The following is a 23,943-nucleotide window of genomic DNA, read 5'->3' as shown; positions in this document are numbered from 1 at the left end:
TTCTCTAGAGCTTTGTCTTTTTTCCTTGCTTGTTATAGCTTACATCACTGACATCATTCACTTCGTGTGGAAGGTTTGCTCTGTATAACAAAGAATTCTGAGTCTTACAGAGAGGCTTATTCCTCTCAGTCCTGGGTATTTCGGAAATTGAATGAAGTTTAAATGATCGTTCAGAATTTCTCAAGGAACTTAATTTCTTCAGGCTGTATTACTTATTTCTAATAAAGTGTACTTACCTGCCTAACCAGTGTTCATGGAGACATAAAGTTGTGTGTGTGCTTAGCAGCAGCAGCCACCAACATTCAAGTCTTGATCTTGACAATTAACTACTGTTTTCAGTGCTTTTCATTAGCCTTTAGGCATTATAGGAATCAGTCTGTGGAGGAAAGCTATCTGTTTGGCAGCCCAGTGAGTTAGTTTGGTGGAGTGCTGCTTCTCAGACCACTAATACTATGTTCATATTTACCGCAGTTCAAGTTTTAGTAGTGACTTGAGCACTTCAGTCTTACTAAAATATGATTTAGGCAATGGCTACAAACTGTGGATTCCTAGGAGGGTCCACTGCATGCAGTGCTGTCCGGTTGAGAATTCTTGTGTTCTATGAGCTTCTGCTCAAGCTTCTTTAATTCTATATCACTTTCAAAGACCTTCCTGTGACTTAACCATTTGTTTTGTATTTCTGGTTGATAGAGTAAAACTGACTCTGGAAGGCCTAGAGGAAGATGAGGATGATGAAGAGGGCCAAGAGAAAACATCCCCTACTGTACCTCAGAAAATGGCAAATACTGTGGAGTTCTCCTTAATAAGTAATAATGACTATAAATGTCGACACACTCAGCCAGACTGTGGTTATGCTTTGCAGCCAGACCGATGGATAGAGTACACAATACAAACCATGGAGCCTGATAACTTGGAATTAATCTTTGATTTTTTTGAGGTACGTCTCTTTACCCTGCCTTTGGGAGTTAGATTCAATTACTGTGAAGATTTCACTGTTGAAACAGGGCCACTGCCTGATATTGTTGGACCTTCTGGATTTGTTTGCACAAGTATGAGACTGTTGGCTCCCAGCACGTTTTGCAGAAAGGTTTTGTGAGTTTTCTTGATGGGGCACAGAAAGATTTTTCAGTTCTGCTTGTTCAGAAAAGTCAGTACAAATTAGACTCAAATCTCTGTGTGTGTGGTATTTTATGGTAGTTGGATTGGCTTGATATATGTATCCTTTTCCAGAGCTGAGTTTTGCATCTCCTGCCTGAACCTGAACACTGTCTATATGAACTAGTTGTATCACAATTATTTATTCTAAATTTTTTTTATAAGCAAAAGAGATTTCTCTGAATTAACCAGTGTAAATTAGAACTGGATTCTCACTGCTGTATCTGTTATTTTGCACTCTTATTTTTCCACCTCAAAGATCTTAATATTCAATGTCTTTTTTAAAGAAAACAACTTTTTATCTCTTCATACTGTGCATGCAGAAGAAAGTTTTTAGGCATTCTCTCTTTGGTCTGAAAATGCCCTTGATTTCACTTACACTCATAACTGTAAAGCATCTATGGAGTTCCTTGACTATGGTCAAGTGCACATTGTGCATATTAGTCGCCTTCCTCCCTCCTTGCAGATGAATACAAAGTTACTTTAAGTTGTGTGTATTATTCCAGTTAATTTTTGTTCTAAATACAGCTTGGACTTTTTTAGAAGACAGTTTGACTTGTGCAATTTTGATCTGAAAAGCTTGTCAAATCCAAGTTTTCAAAGACAATTTTGAGTTGTTTATATTTCCATCAAGATTTCCATATTCCTGATAGTAATTTGCCACACACGTTAAACAATTTCAGCCTGAAATTAGTGTTTTCTGTAATGCACAAGAAACTTGTTACATCAATGCCTGTTTATATCTTCTTGAGGAGCAAGGAAGAGGAGTTTGTTTAGAATTTTCACCTACATTTAACAGTGTTTTTTGGTGGTTTTTTTTGTTTTTTAGGAAAATTTAGGTGAGAAGGTAGTCCAAGGTGATGCACTCCCAGGTCATGTAGGTTCTGCCTGCCTCCTGTCATCCACGATTGAGGAACTCGGGAAGAGTGCTGGAGTTATTACACTTGCTATTATGAGCAGAAATCCAAGGAAGACAATTGGAAAAGTTAGAGGTACAGCTGATGCAAACAGCAGATGTAGATAACTTTATTCAGTGTCAGCTGTTCTCTATTGACATGTGAATCATTTGTGTTTTTCTTGAAGTGGACTACATAGTTATTAAACCAATCCAGGGATACACTTGTGATATGAAGGCTTCATATGCAAAATACTGGAAACCAAGAACAACTCTAGATGTTGGACACAGGGGAGCAGGAAACTCTACAACAACAGCTAAGTAAGTGCGTTTGCATTTTAATCTGGGGCAATGATGTTTTGTTTCACTGACATCAGTTCAGGAAGTGGAGAGTTTAAAAAGTCGCAACCCACTATCACTCAAGTCACTTCAATGTCAAATGTGGGTGTCCTCCAAAACAAAAACTTCTGATTTGTATTTCTCTTGTTTCAATGGACTTCTGTGCTGTACCACATCTAACAACACCTTTTTCTGTGCTGTTATTTCAGGCTTGCTAAAGTTCAAGAGAACACAATTGCCTCTCTGAGGAGTGCTGCCAGTCATGTATGTACACACATTTTCATACATGTGGTACCTCTATAGTTTAAACTAGATTGGCTTGTTTGCTTAATTTCTGTGATTCAATACAGTGAATGGTAATTGCAGTGATGTAAAATCATATGAAATCACTGTGAAAGTTCCCTGAGTAGTGGGAAGTAATAGCTGGATTAGACTCTTATTCTCAAATTAATTAAAAAAAAATCAAAACTTCCCTTTAGTATATTCTGGTGGTGTTCTAATAGAGAATTTTAATCTCAACCCTGTAGAGACATAGGATTGGAATAAATTTGAACAAGTGACTAAAATTTTGGCACTGCTGGAGTCTGTCACCATACTGTCAGGGACTGCTGTGTAACAAAACTCAGTGTCCAAAAATGTGACCTGGGAGCTGAGCTGGTAGAATAAAAGAATCCTTTGTTTCAGTGCTTGCTACAGTGAAGACTTGGAATCCTAAGACAAGACTTTCAGTTTGGGAGATATTGGCTGCATGTGCCTAAACTCAGTGATTGAGGTCATCGTTACTCTTATTCCTTCCAGTGATCTTGATCACTGAAGTGATCTGTGATAAAATTGATTTAGACAGTCTGGTGAGACACTGCAGCAGAGTAGCTGGAGGCAGAAGGATGTTCAGAGGTTCTTTGTCTCTTGTTTTCACAGTCACATGCTGCTGTGAGGTCACCTGCTGCTTACCTTACAGATCCTAAGCCTTTATTCCTTACTGCTATTTCTTCACTAATACAGATGCTTGCAAAACATCTTTTGAAGTTGTGAAAGGCATGGGAGCAGAATCTGGAATTGGCTACTGATTCTGGAGTGCTGTATTCCCCAAGAGTCATAACTGAAAGCTTTTTCTTCCTTTGAAGTCAGTGTATAATTTGAACAGAGTGACTGGAACATGCACTGACTGCAGAGCAAAAGAAAACTGCAGCTACTAAATTACTGTTTTGAACAGTGGTTCTTAATCTCTGGGTGGGACACTAAAGGTTTATAGACAGCTTTTAAAAAGCCCACAAGAAATATGCGTTGAGGCAGAAATTTGCTATGAAGTCAGCAGCAGCATCACCAGAAAAGTGCTTTGTGGATTGAAAAGACTGAAAGCTACTGATCTAAAAATATTTCTGCTGAGAAAAGGGCTGAAAAAAGGCCTGTTCTATTTTCTCTCTGTACTGATTGAAGAAGTGTAATGGTATCCTCGGAGGCCTTTCAAAGGAATGATTTTCAGACAGTCAAAATAAGTAAAAACCCCAAACCTCTTACTGTGTGTTTTTCTTTCTGGCCCTCCCTATTTTCAAAAAGATTGTACTTGGAGCTCTTGGATCTTTCTTCCCTTTTTTTAAGCTCATCAGAAAATAACAATACAGCTGAAAAGGACAGGAGAATACTGGATGCAGCTCTTTCTGCTCTTGCACATACAGCACACTACTGCTATCACTCACTGGTGACTCCAGAAGCTCATTGCTATATGGAATGTCTCCCTAAAGCTTTGCAATATGTAGCTATCCCTTGTCTCTTGGTGGGGTGGTGGAGAGGAGGGAGGAAGGACACCACGATGGCTTGTGTGTTTTAAACATCTATATTTGAAAATATCATCTTAGACTTTCCTGAAACCAGGTTTACAATACTTTAATCTTACTAGAAGGTTTACAAGATTAAGCAAGCTGTATATTAGAGCTGCATTATGTTAATTAAAATACCTTCCCATATGAATTACTTTTCATTATTAATCTATTGCTGAGTATATTTTACGTGGTAACAAGTTGAATTCGACTTCTGCGTGATGTCCAGGACCTGTAAATACTTGACAACTTGTGTGCAGTTCTGTAGTCCTTGTGCATCAGTAGTTAATGTTCTTTTGGTTTGTTCTGTGTGTTTTTCAATTTCCTTTAGGGAGCAGCATATGTGGAATTTGATGTACACCTTTCCAAAGATCATGTGCCTATTGTATACCATGATCTCACATGTTGCATGGCCATGAAAAAGGTAAAGAAGATAATATCTGTATTTTACTTATAGTTATGACCATTCCAGAAACTAAAATGCCAAGCTCTTACAGAAATAATTCTGGGGCCTCAAAGGATGGAATGAGAATAAATATGCAGTATTACTCTGTGCATAAAGTAGAACAGGGAAGTTGAGTTTTTCCTTTTGATATTGTAGCAGCAGCTTTTCAGATGCACTGTTTGTTTTGTTATTAGCTTTTTTTTAATTTGAGATTTGGAAGAAAAAAGCAGACAACTCCCCTACATTCAGTAGTGCCTATGGGACTGTTTTAGAATGCCAGAGCAGTCTAAAACAAGTTCTGCTTGTTTCCCTTTTGAGGGAGAGTTAGTGTGATCCTCAGCATGACTTCTCACTCCTACTGATACTTAAATGTATACTTGTCTTAAGCGGTAGTGCACTCATAAGAGCTCTTTTAAGTCAAACCAAAGACTGCTTTGTTTGGATCCCAGTAGATAGAAAGTAGAAAAATGAAAGAAACAAGAATCTCCTTCATTTAGGGAGTTTGATTAGCCAAAAATGGCATTCTGTTAGTTTTTTAGCTTTCCTTAACCCTTTTTGACTTCAGCATCTTGCTCGGTCCTTTAACTGTGAGGTAAACAATATACATCATGTCTCATATGTAAGTGAGGCTAAAGAACTCTTGGATTGCTTGGTGGAACAGAAGGAAAAGAATTAAGACTGAGATTCTAGGAGCAGGAAAACGGTTTTTGAAAGCAAGTGTCCTGTTCCTTTCTTAGCTGTACCTCTTGAAACTGCAGTTCCTCCTTTTTTAACCAAAAACTCCCTTCTGCTGTTTTTGGAAGCATCAAGAATGCTCTAACATGAGAAGTACTGAACTATACTGTCCCTTGTACGTACAGATGAACCTTCCTTAAAAGATGCTCTGAACAGTCTCTCACCATACCTCCTAAATACCCCAGTTTTATGAACTATAACAACCAAATGTTTTCAGAAAGTGACATTCAGAAGGTGAAGGGGCTGGAGCACAAGTCCTGTGGGGAGAGGCTGAGGGAGCTGGGGGTGTTTAGCCTGGAGAAGAGGAGGCTCAGAGGTGACCTCAGCACTGTCTGTAACTACCTGAAGGGAAGTTCTAGCCAGGTGGGGGTTGGTCTCTTCTCCCAGGCACTCAGCAATAGGACAAGGGGACACGGGCTCAAGCTCTGCCAGGGGAAATTGAAGTTGGAGATCAGAAAAAAATTCTTTCCAGAGAGAGTAATCAGGCATTGGAATGGCCTGCCCAGAGAGGTGGTAGATTCCCCATCCCTGGCGGTTTTTAAACTGAGATTGGCCGTGGCACTGAGTGCCATGGTCTGGTAAAGGGACTGGAGTTGGACCAAGGGTTGGACTTGATGATCTCGAAGGTCTTTTCCAACCCAATCGATTCTATGATTCCACTCCTTAATAGCAAGAGAACCGCAGGCATAAGGCCTGGTGACTCAAAAGCCCCCCACTGAAGTGCTTTTCTGTGTGGTCTGTTCTATGCTCTCCACTGAGGCCTGAATGCTTGCATTCTGCAGCCGTGCAAAGAGTTGGAACTCTGTGCTGTGCTGGTTATCTTCTTTCCTGGCTCTGCAGTGAAACCAGAGAGAGATGGCATGGGAGAGCAGACTGCCCTATCTTCTTGGAACTAAGTTTGTCATCAAACTCTCTCACCCTTTGCAATATTGCAGTTTATAAAAAGCTTGGTTTTGAACAGTTATGGAAATGGGACTTTGACTAAGGGAAATGCATATTCAGTGTGTCTTCAATCAGTACTGTCTTGCTCAGTAAAAATTTCTGTAAGTGAAGAGGGGAAGTGAGAAATGGAGAGAAGTGTTTTGGCACTAGATCTTTATTTTTGGAGCAGAGTGTGAAGGTCTCGATTTAACCCCAGGACATCTGCCTTTTTTTTTCCAGTTTTTGATAGAAACTAATAAAACTGGATAGACAGGAGTAAACAGAACTGTCTTGGAGTATTTTTTACTGCATTTCTTTGCCTGCAAACCTTTTTCCTGAATACATTCACCAATCAGGGTTTTGTAGAATAAATACACTAATTTTTGTGAAGAAAGAACTTTAAAGCCTCTGATTTGTGTGAAAAACCAAATCCTGGGGTTTTTTTCAACTTGACACCTGTTCTGTGCTTTTAAGTGACTGCGTTGTCTCCTGAAAACTGATTGTCTTATTATTAGGATATCACTCGGATCTTTATCAAAAAAGAGAAAAAATTAGTTGCCATTAATTTTACCATATTAAAAGCATGTAGGCTTTTTTCTAGTTTTCAGTGATGCTTAATTATGTATTGTCTCTTCAAAGAAACTGGATACAGAGCCTTTGGAACTGTTTGAGATTGCTGTCAAAGAACTCACATTTGATCAGCTACAGTTATTGAAGGTATTGTTACTTTGCTGTGTGTAGAACTTCAAATTGTGTATGAAGCTTAGAGTTGTTGGGAGTAATAAAGATTGTTCTGTTGGCACGATTTTTAAAACTGTGCTCTCCCAAGCGATTAGTTAATTCCAAGAAAAATACTTTTGCACCATGGTTACAAGCTGAATAAGTTTCTTTACTTGCATCTTCTAGAAAGGCAGCCTGACAGCTTGTGTAGATCCTTATCAGTATGCTAACATTGATAATTTTTTAAAAATGAGGAAGGTTGAAATTGAAGGTAGGATTCATTGAAAGCCAATGCTTTGGAGTTTGTTGAAGAAAAACATCTGTCATGAAGTCTGTCTAGTTTTCAAATGTTAAAGGAACTACTCCACCTTCTGAGCAGAAGTGCCCTGTCTACTAAAAGGAGTCAGAGACTGAGACTGGGCCACTGTAGACCCCACTGAGATGCCTGTCCTCAGTCAAGGAAACACCTGGCTCATTCAAGAACTATATGATTCTTTTTACTTAAAATTACTTGGTCTGCTCCTTTTTATGAAGAGGGAATTTAAATGGAGTGAGGGAGTTGGCCCTATGTTTGGCCTCATTCTGTCTCAGAATGTGACAGCGTTATAAAGGCAGGCAGCCCTCTGCACTGGATTAAACATAGAGGAGAGATTAATGTTCAGGTTTCTTCACATCTTGATGTTGAATTATAGTATGTGTTTTTACCCTTGAACATGTTTTTTGAATTTTCAGTAAGCATGTTTTCAGTTTGGTTTTGTGAGCTTTTCTTGAAATCTTTAAAACAAACTTTGAAAAAAAATTGTGATGTGTACTAGGATATCCTTTATTGTTTTATAAATTACTAAACCTGTGTCTGTAATGGACCTTTAAACCTAAAAACAGTTTGTAAGGAAAACTAGTTACATTTTGTATGTAGGAAGATCTCTACGGGTAGTGTTTGCTAATGTTGCTCCTCTGCTCTTACTCTTCAGCTGGCTCATGTGACTGCCCTGAAAGTAAAAGATCAGAATGGTATGTACTAGTTTGGAAGAGCCTTGAGACTGATTCGTTACCATGTAATTAAATATATTCTGTAGCTGCAGTTGCTTTTTCGAATCACATTTGCAGCCTTCCTTAACATTTCTGAATGCTTATGTAGTTAATTTTGTGTATGCTGTAGAGTTCTTTGCTGGGAAGTAAATAACTGAAGAATAGTTACTCCCTTGGTTAGAGGGGACAGGACAGTAGAGGGTGAATGTATAGATCAATATATATTTATAAAGAATCATAACAAAATTGCCACTAATGTTCCCATCTTAGGCTTCTCTTACTCTACCTTCCACTCTTCAGATTTGCCAACAAGAACTTTGGTAACTGCTATAGGGTGTCTTACTGGTGCTGTCATTTTTTGGCCTTAATTCCTTCCCTTTAAAAGGTCAGCAAATTGGCAGAGTATCTCACACACCATCCCTGTCTAGGAAAACATAAAATAAATAAGCCTTGATAGGCAAGGCTGCTTCTACTGGATGTGATTCAGTGAGTGAAGTGGTGAGGGATGGAAGAAGCCATTTCTGATCATTATTATGGTAAGTTTTTAAATGATTGTCAAAAAACTTTCCCACTGGCAAAACAGGCCAACAGCATCATTGTAAGTCAGTGTTAGTGGGAAGGTGTAGGTAATCAAAAGGTAGACCTGATTTCACTCCTAAAGGCCTTATGATTTGAGCCTGCCTTTTCTTACTGAGATTACTGGGATTATGCTGTTTATTTTGAGTCAATATTTTATATTTCTTTCCAGCATCTTTTAAAGAGGAAGAAAACTCTGCTTTTGAGACCCAGCCATTTCCTTCTCTGCAAAGAGTAAGTAGCGAATACAGAGCAATGACGATTGGGAAACATGAAAATGTGTTTTATTTTCAGCTTTGCATATGTAGCAAGAGATACAAATTTTTCATTTATGCCTCTGATATCAATGCTGAAACTGAGAACATGGACTTTTATTGCTGGCCATTGAAGGCTTTTCAGTGCTTAAAAGTAATAGTTTGCATATATTTAAAGTGTCTTAATTCATGAACTCAAGTTGTATAGCTCAAGGTACACAGAGGCATTGCATTTTAATGCATTTACAATTGTTTCTAATTTTGAAAAAAAACCCGCCTGGCCTTAGGCAGTTCATCACATAGTACTGGCCATCTGGCAGAGCCAGACACAGAAATGTGAATTTCTAGTATGTTCCCATTTCTGACTGTTTCCATGATCTTCACCTTTTGATTTGAAGTCACCTTACAAATAATTCTTTATGAGAATTTCACATGAAAACTTTTGTTCCGTTATCATAATGGTAAGCTCATGGATTTCGTACTCAGGACTGTTACTTATGTTTCTGGAGAAATAAAACCCATTTTTTCTTTAGGAGTACAAATGGGGCATTTGTCATGTGTTAAGGTGAATTGACTTGCATTTGTACCTTGTCAAAATTTTGTCCTTAAGATTTTATCCATTTTTATGTATTTATTAAGTTGCAATTGGAGTAGAAAAGGATGCATTTGTATCTTGTGTTAAATATTAAAACTTAAGGGTTTTAATTCTACTGTTAGACACCACTGGCATTAAATTGCAATGCATTCTTCTAATACTTACCTTCACAGTGCTTTGTTGTCCTCCTTTGCTGTGTGGTCTTTTCATTATGAATTTTTTTTCAGGTCCTGGAGTCTGTTTCTGAAGATGTTGGGTTCAACATAGAAATAAAATGGATCTCCCAACAAAGGGTAAATAAATGCACGTGATTTACTTTAATTCTTTGACAGCTAAAGCTTGTAATTTTCCATGGTGCAGAAATACAAACAACTGTTTCCTTCTAGTCAGCAGTGTTGCAGACTCAGCTGGATTGTTTCAGTCCAGAAGGAAATGGTTGTAAAGGCTGAGACTGGAAGCCTGGAGTGGGGGAGGGAAAGTAAGGAGAGTTACAGGTGCAAGTCCATATGCATGGGGACATCCTAATAGACCTCTCAGAGACAGGTCAACTGCAGAAAGACTGGTACCTGCTGTTCTCAAAGGATATCTCATTCTGCAGATCTGACCACTGAATTTGTGTATTGAACAGAATCACAGAATGGGTCAGTTTGGAAGGGCCTGCAGTGGATCATCTGGTCTAGGCTCCCTGCTCAAGCATTGCACAGGATCGTGTTTATTTAGGAATAGCAACAGAGAATATATGCTATAGTTTTTGGTGGTCTTTCAGGGAATTCCTTTGCATTTTCAAAATTAAGATCGGCTTCCTAGAAATGCCTTCCTTGGGTGGGGAGACAGAATAATTTTTCAGTGAACCTTAGTGCTGTTAAATTCAGACTGTCAGCCCTGCAGAGCTGTAACCAGTGTTGACTTCTGTATTCAGACTGGCAAACTGAATTCTTGTTTTGCTCAGGTTGAATGAAAGACCACTGCTGGTTAAAATGATTTTACTAAGCATTAATTTAAATGACTAAAACTTGTTCTTTCTTCCTCTAGGATGGACAGTGGGATGGCAACTTATCAACTTACTTTGATATGAACCTTTTTCTAGATATCATTCTAAAAACTGTTTTGATGAATGCTGGAAGGAGAAGAATTGTATTTTCTTCTTTTCATGCAGATGTTTGTACAATGTAAGTTAAGAAGAGATAAATGATGTATTCTTTTTATTTGATAAAATTTACTTTGTACTAAGAATACTCAGTAGGAAACAAGTAACACGTGTTTTGCTTAGACATAAACTCTGGGTGCCAAAATAGTTGGGAAATAAAACAAGACCACTTTATCATCAGAAATGAGCCAAAAATGGAACAGGAAAACAAAGTCAAGTGCTTTCCTGAATGCTTTAATCTTTCTTGAAACAACAAAAAAAGTCAAGATTTCTTCTGGTATCCCAAAGTTTTTTTCAGTGATACTCCAGGGGTATGCAAGCCCAACTTAAAAACCAAATCCTCTTGTTACAGTTTTTCACTGTATCTGCCTTTTTAAAAGGACAGAAAACGAAAGAACTTTGTGTTACCCACGTTTGGTTTGTGATTTTCAAGTGGTTTGCTTTGCTTTGTGAAATGCCATATTGAAGGTGTTGGTACACAAAAGAGTCATAGCAGTTGAACTGGTGAACAGTTGGGATACACATGAACCAAAAATGGGCTGCAGTACTTGGTACCCAGAGGGGCTTCAGCACTATTAATGAGAGGTTTGATGGAAGCTTCATTTGATGCTGCTCTGATGAAATACCATTGAAGAGTCAATGGGCAAAACAAAACCAAATCAAGGGACTGATGAAAGGGTTGAGAAGCAAATTTAGGAACATGCCAATCTCAAAATTTTGCTTCCATCTGTTGTCATTTTATACCACTGTACTGGTATCCAAGTTGAAAAATAACATTAGTAGGATTAGGTTCTGTGTATTAACCATGTTTAGAAATTCTTATCATGAGTCTTCATTTTACTCTACCCTGCATTTAAGAAGAAAATTACAGAATTAAGCAACCTTCAAGGTTTTTATATGAACATTTTGAGGGTGTGAGTCCAAGTTCAACATGAAGATTAGCTTCCCTTAAACTGCTTGTTCATCTCTAATAGTGGCAAAAGGAATAATTTGAGCAGTTTGTCACACAGTTTGATGCTAAGCTGTAGTACCCTGTTGTTGCACCAGCTAGAACTAGAACATGCAGTAAAGAGAGGAATTCCCCTCAAGACAGTAAGATCAAATTCCCCTGCTTTTTATTTTTTAATCTTTATTTCTTCATTTGCTAATTGTGAACCTTTTCTCTAACAGGATTCGGCACAAGCAAAACAAGTATCCTGTGTTATTTCTCACCCAAGGAGAATCCAAACTCTATCCAGAGCTTATGGATCTCAGATCTCGCACAACTCCAATTGCCATTACTTTTGCACAGTTTGAAAACTTGCTGGTAAGCTGACAAGTTCTGGTACTAACTACTCTGTGGTAAAATGAAACTAAATTACTACCACTTGTTTTAAATCTATAATTTTTGACACAAATGCTTAAAATTACAAGTAACCTCATAAAAGAAATACACTCATGTTGAGTAACTGGCAAAATAATGTCCATTGTTTCAAATCTCTAATCCAGTGTTTTAAAAATAGTGCTATCAATAAACTCTCTAATTGTAGTAAATTAAATTTTTATTATTGTGGATGAAATCGTAAGGAGCTGCAAGTGTTAAAAGATTAAAACAGCTGATGTGTTTCAGAAACTTGGGGTTAAATTGGAGTCTTCTGTATTTCAGGGAATTAATGTGCATTCTGAAGATCTGCTGAGGAATCCATCATTTATTAAACGGGCCATATCTGAAGGCCTAGTTATTTTTTCATGGGGTGATGATGCAAATGACCCGGATAACAGGAAGAAGTTGAGAGAATATGGTGTTCATGGGCTAATATATGACAGGTATGTAATTACAGCTTTTTAAAATAACTGTCCCCAAACTTAGAAACTATTTTATCTTGATTCTAGTGAAATGTCACATTGCTTCTTGCTTGATGGGTACAGAATATCTTCCTTCTTGTACTGGAAGTGCCAGAAGCCCATAAACCCAGATCAAGATCAAGTCTAACACTAATTCCTACTCTTTCAGCTCTATATATGAAGCAAAATAACTTTTGTTTCTTCTAAGGTTTAAATGTAATTTCATTCTTTAAAGAAATAGTGCATGGTGTACACATGTAAAATGCTACTGATATTGCTGATAGTAACTTTTAAGTTATGTACATGATATGGTGAGGACAATGTTATTTAACTGTTTGGCTGAAAGCTTAAGCTTTCTACATTAGGTTGTGGAAATGGTTAGCACAACTTCAGTGAATGATTTTAACTTAATTTTTGCCAATGTTCTGCTGTTTTTCAAAGCTGTGAATTCACCGTTTTTCCTATTAATTTGGCAATTGCCTCTGGGGCAAACTGCCAAATTAGTCACTTCAGAAGGTAACTATTATATCCAGGCAATTCAAGTGGACATCAAGAATACTGTGGTAAATATTTGAACAAAAGTGTTACATGGTTATTTAGCTTCTCTCAAAATCAAATATGTTTGCTCTTGGAGTTGTAGGCTCTCATTGAAAAAAAAAAGTTAACTCTCTTTGATCTGTTCTTGACTGTTGAGAGTCCTTCCAGAATGGTGGGCCCATTATTTTTCTGGTTTGCCGGACATCTCACTTCTTGTGTCAGTAAAAAAGAATAACTAGATTTTTACATTGGGGATCAGCTTCAGACTGAAGACACTGAAACTTAAATCACCTTTCCTGCCACAGCAGTTCTGCATGTTGTACCTCTTCTACGACTCCTTTAGTTGATGAAAAATACCTCTGGACTAGAAGGCAGAAACTCTGACTCTTTAGTGTACAATCTTAGAGTAATGAGATTTGATCCTATGATACGTGTAACTTAAAGTAATACATTATTGGGCCATGAATAGGTGTTTCAATCAAATACTGCTGTATAAAGTGTTCTTAAGATGTCTGTTCATCTGATGTCTACTAATCTAGTCTTCCAAAATTGCTAATTACTCCTTGTGCAGGTGTCACCCCCTGACTTCGTGTTGCTTTTATTGCTTTATATACTCAGCTCTACTTAATGCTGTTGCATTTCTGTCCAGGCTGCAAGTTGGCTCTATGCCATCTTGTGGTCCCTTTTGTGTGTTTTAAGTTGTAGTAGGATAGCAGAAGACTGTCTCACCTTTTGATGACTAGACAAGTTGTTGGAAGGCTAAATTCCGTTGGAGATTTAACTGAAGAAAAAAATTTTGAACTTTCCTGCCCTGTTTGGATCCTCTGGATTCTTAATAGTGTTCATCTCTCCTCCTGCTACCTGGCCCCTGTATCACTTCCACTTTGTAACATCTTTCCACTTTATTAAGAGGAACCCCAAAATTAGTAGTAACTCCAAAGCTATTCAAAACCAGTTCAGCACTGCTTTTTTCCTTTTTTTTCAAGTGGCAAACTGCAATTTGAGTAGCAGACAATTATCTTGTTTCAGTATAATTGTTGCAGGGAAACATTATTTCTCTTTTTTTTCCTGTAGAATGTTCCACTGGAGTTATTTTTCAAAATTGACTAATTGTCTAAATAAAATTAAATTCAATTTTAATATAGGTCCCTTTAGCAGAAATATGACACTTTCTAAAAGTTGCATCAAGTATCTCAAGCTGGACACTTTGAAATGCAGGTGGGACCTCAGGGCCTGGGTGGAATGTCAAAATATAAAATCTGGCAGCAAATGTTTCCACTCCCAGTTGGAGCAGCTGGGTAAAAGTAAAAAGGCAATCTTTCACATCATTTCAGACTATGGAGTTGGTATTAAGAGTTTAAATAGGTATGGTGTAAATATCCATATTCTGTTCTGTTTGAAGCTTAGGAATAAATAAATTTAAAACTACAGTAAAGCAGAACTCGAGAGAGAGATGCACATGCCTGTTTTAAGGCCTAGAAATGAGTAGGGACTGCAGTAATCTGTTTATTAGTGTAAAGCCAGTTTATGCTATTTTTGTGTCTTCAAATTCCAGAGTATTTCCAGGACTGAATCAAGATGTGCTGCTTCTCTGGTTTCTGCAGAATTTTTGTTCTCTGCTTTTATCGAAAACACTGTGCCTGGTGTTTCATGCTGCTGTTTACTAGACCTTTACTTACACCATGTTGTTTCCTGAGTAAGCTAGGAAGGGAAGTAGAGCAATTTTAGTGAATTTTATGTGGCTTGCATGTGGCCCTGAGGCATTGTGTGCAGTAGTTATTTCTTACCTGATGAACTGAACTGTCTACATAGAGATAATTTCTGTAAGCTATTTTTTCTAAACTTTAATCGTCCATGTAGAATTGGCCAAAACAATGTAGCCAGTTGTGAAGATGGCAGAAACACTGTGGCCTGAATACCAAAAGTTGATGATCCCAAGCACTGGGCATAAAAACATGCAGGTAGGGGGTCTGCCTTTGCTTTGCATGGAGAAAAGCTGCAAGGCTAAATCTGGGACGCTTACAAATGCCAACGATATCAAAGGAATGATCTCACTGGGACAGAGGAAAGAACACACGCAGACCTCTCCCCACATCCAGTCCTTTCTCCACTTGGGCTGCAGATTATTGGATATACCCAAAGTTATTAAACCAAATGGGTGTTCTGGTAGTTGCTGGGATGATACTCTACTATTTTCTTATGTTCAACTAGCATTCATCTCAGTATTTAAAGTAAAATTAGTTGTGTTAAAAGGGCAGCCTACAGAAAGGTGCCGCCTCTGCCTCCAGGCTTTTATTTGGGCCCTTATACAGAAGAATACTTTATGTGCATAACTGAATATCTTCCTTAAAATGCTTTATTAGTCTGATGTTTAGACTTTAGTTAGAGAAGAAACTTTAACTTTTGTAGGAAAATTCTCTGGTCTGGCAAAAAATGATGGATTTTAAGGCAGGATTTGTGGGGTAATTTATCTGGTATTTTTCTCCTGAGTAAGCTTTGTAAACAGTCCAGAAAATATTACTATATTTGAATATACTTAATAAGAAAAATGCAGTCTTATGTTTACACACCTGTTGGCTGTATATTAAATACCAATGTGGAGAGGGGGTGGGTGCTAACTTACACTTGCATTGTTTTTTTTATTCCCTTTACATGATCTGAATTTTGTTTTTTGAATGATAGATGCAACTACATAAAAACACTAAATAGTAATTTTTATGCTGAAAGCTTTTCCATGGGAAGTTTCTTACGCTGCATGTTGCACTTGCAGATTCCAGACAAAAGCTCTGTGCTTGATTGGTATTAGTAACTTCCCGAAATTTAACACAAACTGAACTGGCAATCAAGACAAAAGCATTCCAAATACTTCTCAGAAGTAAAAGACTGTCTAAATCTGCGCTGTCCTGTTTGCCTGAAACTGCATGTTACTTAAATGACAGCATGGGTATATCTAGGAAGTGGACTTAGTTGATTTATAATTTAATCTACTCAGTGATTGAATGAAGATGTTATGCAATGGCAATCTTAAGTCTTCTGTATTTTGTGAATTGCAAATTAAACTAAAGTTTACCTTGAGATGTAAAGAAAAATGAAACGTTTTAATTAAAAGCTTCAGAAAATCTTTTTGAGCATGAAAATAGTATTTCAGTGCTGCTGACTCTTGTCTGGTGTGTGTTTTCAGAGGTTTAACACCTGACAGGAGCTAAACACACCAGTTTTATATCCACTGCATAAACCTGCAATGTCTTTGTAGAATGTGCTTATTTTAAAAAGTAATATTTAAAGGAATTCCCTGTCTTGCTCACTAATAGGAAGTTGAATGGAGGAACTTTTTGCCCTGTTGAAGAATGAAGGATAGTGAGATGAGAGTTTATTCCTTATTTTGGTGGTGATGTTAGAAATAATTAATTAAGAGAAGTCCTGGGACTATGTTCTGCTTTTGCAAACCAGTGGCTTACTTTCATGGACCCAAAAGAAAAGTGGGCACAAGGAATTCTGAAGTACAAGTGTAGCTGTGCTTCAAATTGTCTTCTCTGCTTTTGGTTTAGAAGAAACACTGTATACACATTGGAGCAGACTGGCTGTAATGGACAGGTTCAAAGGAGCCTGAGGGATTGGATTCATCCAAAATCTCAATGGAAAAGAATTTAATATGAAGCAAGAGTTACAGACTCTATACTTGTTGTAGTAAAGAACTAATAAAATACCTGCCAGAAGCTGCATAGAAACCCGCTTAGCCATATTCTGGGAACAAGGAGCTTAGAAACATGCTTTTGCTCTTCTAACTGATGGGAAGGACTTGAGGTTCTTTGTCCTTGAAGTGTGTTGCTATGTAGAAAACTTTAAGTGGTTTGTTTTAAGAGCACAGAGAAATTCATAATGTGTAAGCGGACTTAACTGAGGAGAGCACAGATCTTACCTGCAGCTAGAAGGAGGGAAGGCAGAGCTTTTATTTTGCAGGTAGCTTCCATTAGGCAATTTTGGTTCATATCTTAGACCTATATGGCATTATAAGTTCTGTGCAGGTAATTTAACTGCTATTCCTTCTATTCAAATTTCATAAAAATGGGACACCATTTATCCTCATTTTGAGGCGTTTCTTCACAGAAATTGTCCTTTATCATACTGCAGAGAATCTGATCCATACCCATATTTTCTGCAGAAGTGTGTCCTTATTTGAATCCTATTATTATATCAGTCTTTGAGCTGCATGTTATTTTGGATGTCTTGGAGTTGCCAGCAGTTTACAAGTTGTCTTGTTGGGGTAAAAAGGCACATTGCACTCTATCATGCAGCACTCTTATTTTCATTGTGACATTGCATTGCTTTTGGATATATTTTGGAAATGTATGAAGGATAAAGGGTGGTGAAATAAAAGCAAATTAATTTCTTGAAGAAATAATAAGTGGAAGTATGAATATTCATAAAAGACTAAAGCAGAAGCCATGGTGACTTCTTCCTGAAGTTTTTATTTGAAGGAGATAAACCTGGAGTCCTGCAATACCTGAAACTGTATATGCACAACTGGATGCCCAGACTAAAATTATGGATATAAATAACATACTGATGTTCGAAATTACTGATAGAAATAATGCTTTTGCTTTATAATGGATTACACCAAAATAGTATTTGAGTTGTGCTCAGTGTTTATGCTGTCAGACTCAAAATGTGTTTTGGATTTGGAAAGTCTGGTGTGGTGCTGACATTTTAAATCCTGCAGGTTTGTTTATGTGTGTGAAAACAAGAAGGGGAAATAGGATAGACTATTTAAAATGGTGTAGATAGTTAATTTGCATCAGATGTGAAGAAAGATCAGCTTTTCTGGTTTTCATTCTTGACCTAATACTGTTACGATAATTTTAAAAAGATGGTTCTGAACTGGGGAGAAGTGAAACACTTCTTTAAACAATAAGTACAAGTAATATATCATAGTCTGTTCAGTCTCAGGGCTCTGGAACTTAGGCTTTTAAGTTTGAAGCCTGGAACATGGCTCTTACTTCACTGCTTTTTGCCACCTGTAAAATCACATTTTTCAGAAGACTGAGTAAGTGGCAGTGGGTAGCTTTTTAGTATATGCAATGAAATACTAATCAGTCTGTGTAAAAGAAGTATCATTTTATATTGCAAGATAAGCAGGAAAACCTAGGGTACTAATCTCAAGCAAACTGCCTTCATAGACATTTTACTCTATTGGGGAACAAACCCCAGTTGCTTTATCTCGTGTACATTTCTGTGATCTGTAAGTTTATACTGATCAATTTTCTTTTCTCATTTCTTCAGGATATATGACTCAAATCCTGAGCAACCAAATATATTCCAAGTGGAACAGCTGGAACGTCTCAAGAGAGAGTTGCCAGAGCTGAAAAGCTGTGTGTGTCCCACAGTTAGCCACTTCAAATCCATAGTTCCATGTAAATGTCACAATAGTTACCTGGAGGAGAAAGCTGTAGATAACTTGAAGAGTGTTCAAATGCAAAAGGACTAATTTTAGGTAGAATGCTGTTTTGTATCTAGCAAATTTTCACCACTGGAACAGTTCTGTCTATGCTTTCAGGCTGGTTTGGGTTTTTTTTAAATGTCCAAATAGCAATAATCGTGTTCCTCCTTCCTAACAGTACTTACTGAAATTTCAAACAATGTTAAAATATTCAGCCAGTTATAGTTATTGTTCCAATTTACATATATAGTTTTAACTTTCCCCTATACTCATGTCAAATCTTGAAAAAGAAAATTGTCACTAGTGCTTTTAAAAAACAAATTAATTAAGCAGTCCTCAGTAGTAAAAGCTCAGAAACTAAACCATAGGGAACTTATCAATGAATACAAGTTACAGTGTTGATTATGCTGAAAAATTGTTTTGATTTTGATTTTACTTACAGGCTGACAAGCTGTAGCATTTATCTGAAAGCAGGAAATTAAGAAAGTGATTGTAAGATACGTATAAATAGATCTGGCCAATAGAAAGTCTTGAATTAATTGGTACCTCATATATATGTATTTGCACTGATAGATCCACCTGTACAAAGCTTCGTGCCATTTGAAAATATTTATATATTTTTTGGTAAACTGCAATCATTTTTTCCCATGTCATTGGACATTTAGGCTGCTGCTTTTGTTGTCTCATTTGTCAGTTTATACTGTGCCTGTGTATAGCAGTTAGGGCTGAACCACAAATATTACTTTTCTTTTTTTTTTTGCATTAATCGCACACAGGCCTGCAAAACTTTTAAAATTTTGCTAATAATTTTAATGGAATTACAGAAACATCTTCAGTGGTTGAGAATCTTTTTTTTGCACAGTAACCTTAATGGACAGAATATGTACCATGCACAAACTCTACAAATGCATGCTTTATCTATTAAGCATGAAATTTAGGTGTTTGTTGAGGTCCTTTTATCTTTATGGTGCTAGTTATGTGTGAAGGATGCAAGGACAAACTCAACAACTTAATCTTTTTTGCCTAAAAAACCACAAGCCTGTTATTCACAAACATTTGAAGAAAAGGCTATACCTTAAGTGGTTTATCTTATTTAAATAGTGCAAGCTACTAGCTTTTGTATTTTCCAAGACTTCTGGCTTTTACCTTGGAGCAAGAATCACAAATGTACTGAATTCAGAAAATTGGTATTCTCCTGATATCTATTCTCTGTAATTTATTACAAAGTTATAGTTTAGAGTTCTTAATAGATAAGTATGCATGTCCTTTTTTTCCTTCTGACATTGCAGGTCATGCCAACACAACAGCTGTAACTTTCTACTGAAGTGTTAATGTATAATAAGAATGGAAAATATTTATTTTTTTCTCTTGTAAATTGACAATGAAACCAATAGTATGTACTATATTCTTTATATACAATCATCGCTACATAGAACTGATTGTACAAAGAGCAAAGCCATTGCAAATAAGTGCTTGAGTCTGCACTGCTGAGCAGTTTGAAACAGCTTGTTTTGACTTGTGTATTTTAGTATTTAAAGTTTGTTTGTCCTGCACAAACAGCACAGTAATGGTGAGGTATCTGGAAGCCACCTTTTAATAAAAACAAAACCCCAAAACCTGAACAAAAATTGGAAGTGTGTGAGCTTTTTTTTGTGAACGGGAGGGGGGACTGAACCAGAGTCTTGACATCAGGGACCTGTGCTGTTAAGCATTCTTCACCTTTGTGATTAATTCTTAATTTTTTTCTTTCTTTTTTTTTTTTTTTTGCATTTTTATGCCCATGTAGGATTCTCTTGACAGGTCTTGAGGGCTTTACCAGCAGATACTCAATGCCTAGCATAGTTTGTGTCACTGCTTCTGAAAGCTGGGAACCACATCCACAGAGATGTTGAACACAACAGTTACTTTGTGTGAAGGTGGTTTAAATCTTGTGCTATCTGAAGCACCCTCTTGGACTAATCACAGCGTGATGCACAGAAGGGCTTAGGCACCCTTAAAAACTTGTTTCCTAATTTTCAATACCTTTTATTAAAAGCATATGACCCTTATGTTTGAGGGGGGGTGGGAGTGGAAATAAATACACCCACTGTGATGATTTTACAAGAGTTTTGAGCAGTGTTACAATGGTGGTTTGTTGCTGACTCCCTTATTTATGAGGAAGTTGTCAGCAACTTCCTCCCAGCCTGACTGGCTTTAACAGCCATTAGCTATGGAAATGAGGACCCTCTGCTGACCATGGACCCTCCCAGGGCCCCAGTGCCAGGAGGCAACTCTGCCAGGAAGGGGGAGAAGGAAGAGTTAAAGGAATCCCAGCGTCATGGCCATATCCAAGGTAAACCTTACAGGTACTCTGGTCACAGGGAGCACAGGGACCTGCTCCCCTCCTCAATCCTGTGCTAGCCTGCCATAAGGATGAAGGCAATCCCCCAGTGTTATGGTTTAGGATAAAATTCCCCAGTTTGATGTTCCTACTGAACCACTCCTAACCATGAGCCATGTGCACCCTCTCCCTGCCCACTCCCCTGTGGAAGGAGAGAAGAATTTGAGGCACAAAGGGTAAAGATCAGGAGTTGAGATAAGGACAATTTACTGAAAACAGCAATGGAGTAAGAAAAACAAGTAGCAGGTAAAAATACCAAGTGAGGGAACCAGCTCTCCAACTGCTCCATCTGCCACACTTGCTTGACTAGACTAGAGCCCTTCCCCCATCCCTGGAAAATAACTTAGATGGTATATAATAACATCTGTATCATAACTGTGCCCTGTCCTGGCTACTGCAGAAATTAACCCTCTCCTAGCTGAAACAGGAAGCTCAACATGAGCCAACAGTGTGCCCAGGTGGCCAAGAAGGCCAATGGGATCCTGGCCTGTATCAAAAGTAGCGTGGCCAGCAGGCCCAGGGCAGTGATCCTTCCCCTGTACTCTGAGTTGGTGAGGCCACACCTTGAGTGTATTCATCTGAGGTTCCAGACCTCTAGCTTTCTCTATTGGCAAAGAGCACAATCATTTCTTAACAGAAGCTCATCTCTCCCATTGTGATTTTCCTCCTGTTCTCTCTCAAAAGTGAAACCGATGAAGTTTCCTTTTAGAATGAACGCGCCAGGACAGGAAAAACTTGTTGCTTGTAGAGGGACAGGAATCGCACATCACTTTCATCTGAGAATCCAGGCCTGCAGCTTTCTCTCCTGGCAAAAGCACAAGCAGTCCTCAGCAGAAACTCATGGTTCAAATTGCGAATTCCTTCTCAGTTCTCTGCCAAGAAGTGAAACATAGGAAGATTTCTCTCAAACTCAAATGTACCAGGACAGAAAACACTTGGTACTTGTGGAGGGACAGGGAATGCACATCCTATTCATCTCAGGTTTCAGGCCTCCAGCTTACTCTCTGCTTGAAAAGCTCAAATCATTCCTTAGGAGAAACCCATGTTTGAAATTGCGACTTCCCTTCCAGTTCTCTGCCAAGAAGTGAAGCATATGAAGATTTCTGGCAAACAAAATGTGCCAGGACAGAAGGTGCTTCTTCCTTTAAAGGGACAGGGAAGGCAGATCATATTGATCTGAGATTTCAGGCCTGCAGCTCTCTCTCCTGCCAAAAGGAACAACTGGTCATTACCTGAAACTCATCATCAAAATTCAGATTTGCTTCTCAGTTTTTGCTGAGAAACGAAACATATGAAGATTCCTCTCACCACACAACATGCACCAGGACAGAAAGCTCTTTTTCCTTGTGGAGGGACAGGAAAGGCTTATCATATTCTTTTAGATTGTTGGCCTGCACTTTTCCTCCATAGCTAAAAGCACAACTGGTCCTTTAGGAGAACCTTGTCTTTCAAATTGCGATTTTCTTCCCAGCTCTCTGTCGAGAAGTGAAACAGATGAAGATTTCTCTCAGACTAAATATGCCACAAGATAGGAAGCTTATAGCTTCTGGAGGGGGAACGAAGGAACATCATATTCATTGACATTTCAGGCCTGCAGCTCTCACAGTGAAAAAACAACTGGTTCATAGCTGAAACTCATTTTTCCAATTTGCCATTTGCTTCCCAGTTGTCTGTGGAGAAGTGAAACTTATGAATATACCTCTCAGACTAAATATGCCACAAGATATAAATCTTATTGGTTGTTGAGGGGGAGAGAAAGCACATCATAGTCTTCTGAGATTCCAGGCCTGCTGCTTTCTCTCTTTAGTGAAAAGCACAATTTGTCCTTAGCATAAACTCATGTTTTAAATTGTGATTTCCTTCTCAGTTCTCTGCCGAGAAGTGAAAAATATGAATATTCCTCTCAGGACAGAAAAGGCTTCTTGCTTGGGGAGGGATAGGGAAGGCACATCATATTGATCTGAGATTCCAGGCCTGCAGTTTTCTCTTTCTTGGCATAAAGCACAACAGTTTCTCAGCAGAAACTCATTTTTCAACTTGAGATCTGCTTCCCAGTTCTCTTCCCAGAAGTGAAACATATGAAGATTCCTCTCAGACGTTGTGTACCAGAAGACACTTGTGACTTGTGGAGGGACAGAGAAGGCACATCATATTCATATGAGATTCCAGGCTTTCTGCTTTCTGTCTTTATTGAAAAGCACCACTGGTCTTTAGGAGAATCTTGTCTTTCAAATTGTGATTTTCTTCCCAGTTCTCTGCTGAGAAGTGAAATATAGGATGATTCTTTTCAAACTAAATGTGTCACAAGAAATAAAGCTTATTGTCTTGACGAATGTTTGGTAATTGATACTTCGGGCCAAATACATGTGAGGACACCAGGAAACTGGCAAACTGCTCTGTGGCAATAGATGGGTTCCTTTCTCCTTTCCCTCCTGGCTCTTCACACGATCCTATTCTGTGTCTCTTGTAGTATGCTTGCAGTTCCAAAAGTACCCAACCCTACTTCACACAGGGAAATGTGCTGAGAGCAAAGCTTGTTGGAAGTCCTGCTGTGCACCTTCCTTCTCAGCAATAACCACCACCGCATGCCTTCAGTCTTCCACAAGGCATGAGGATCCTGTTATACTGCTTGAATACAAGAGCAAGATGGAGATGGGCACCTTGGCCTCACAGTGAGCATTGATAGGATGTCTGATGGTCTTGCAGATGAGAAGAAAATTGCAGAGCACTGCAGTGCGACTGCAGCCTTACTTGCTGAAAATCAAGAGAACTCTGTCTTCGATGTGTTGCTGATGCACATTTCCAAAGAGAAGGGGCAAGCAGCAAGCAAGCTTTTTGTCTGAGTACCTTTCTCTGGGAGAGCCTTATGCAAGCATGATTCCTGCACTGAAACAAATATATGAAGATCCAAGCAGTCCAGCAAACTGCTTCTGTGGCAGCAGATTGTTTCCTTGCACTTTTGTTCTCTGCTCTTTTTACATTCCAATTTTGTCACTCTTGTCATGTACTTGTAAAACAAAAAGTTTCCAACTCCACACAGGGAAATGTGCTGAGAGAAAAGCTCTGTACTTTCCTCCTGAACTCTAACTACCATCACACACCGTCCATCTCCTAAGGCCTACAGAGGATTCTGTATC

At 38.2% G+C, this 23,943-nt stretch overlaps 1 protein-coding gene across 8 annotated transcripts in view; it reads left to right on the top strand.

Moving 5' to 3' along the window:
• GPCPD1 (glycerophosphocholine phosphodiesterase 1) overlaps positions 1-20,072 on the top strand; it is a 45,791-nt gene extending 25,719 nt beyond the window's left edge. For 7 of the 8 annotated variants that reach the window (XM_071581997.1, XM_071581995.1, XM_071581991.1 and 4 more), the window contains 13 exons: positions 691-937; positions 1,985-2,147; positions 2,239-2,371; positions 2,599-2,653; positions 4,538-4,630; positions 6,947-7,024; positions 7,999-8,038; positions 8,805-8,866; positions 9,709-9,774; positions 10,514-10,650; positions 11,799-11,934; positions 12,274-12,434; positions 18,270-20,072. In XM_071581997.1, coding sequence (XP_071438098.1) covers positions 691-937; positions 1,985-2,147; positions 2,239-2,371; positions 2,599-2,653; positions 4,538-4,630; positions 6,947-7,024; positions 7,999-8,038; positions 8,805-8,866; positions 9,709-9,774; positions 10,514-10,650; positions 11,799-11,934; positions 12,274-12,434; positions 18,270-18,474 — 1,576 coding nt within the window. In that variant the 3' untranslated portion in view covers positions 18,475-20,072. Of the gene's footprint in view, positions 1-690; positions 938-1,984; positions 2,148-2,238; positions 2,372-2,598; positions 2,654-4,537; positions 4,631-6,946; positions 7,025-7,998; positions 8,039-8,804; positions 8,867-9,708; positions 9,775-10,513; positions 10,651-11,798; positions 11,935-12,273; positions 12,435-14,849; positions 14,951-18,269 lie in introns of all 8 variants that reach the window. The other variant, XM_071581998.1, reaches the window with a different exon arrangement.
• Positions 20,073-23,943: the final 3,871 nt, after the last annotated feature.

Source organism: Pithys albifrons, chromosome 2, assembly GCF_047495875.1.
Source record: "Pithys albifrons albifrons isolate INPA30051 chromosome 2, PitAlb_v1, whole genome shotgun sequence".
NCBI lineage: Eukaryota > Metazoa > Chordata > Aves > Passeriformes > Thamnophilidae > Pithys > Pithys albifrons.
This window is presented reverse-complemented; position numbering and strand designations above follow the sequence as displayed.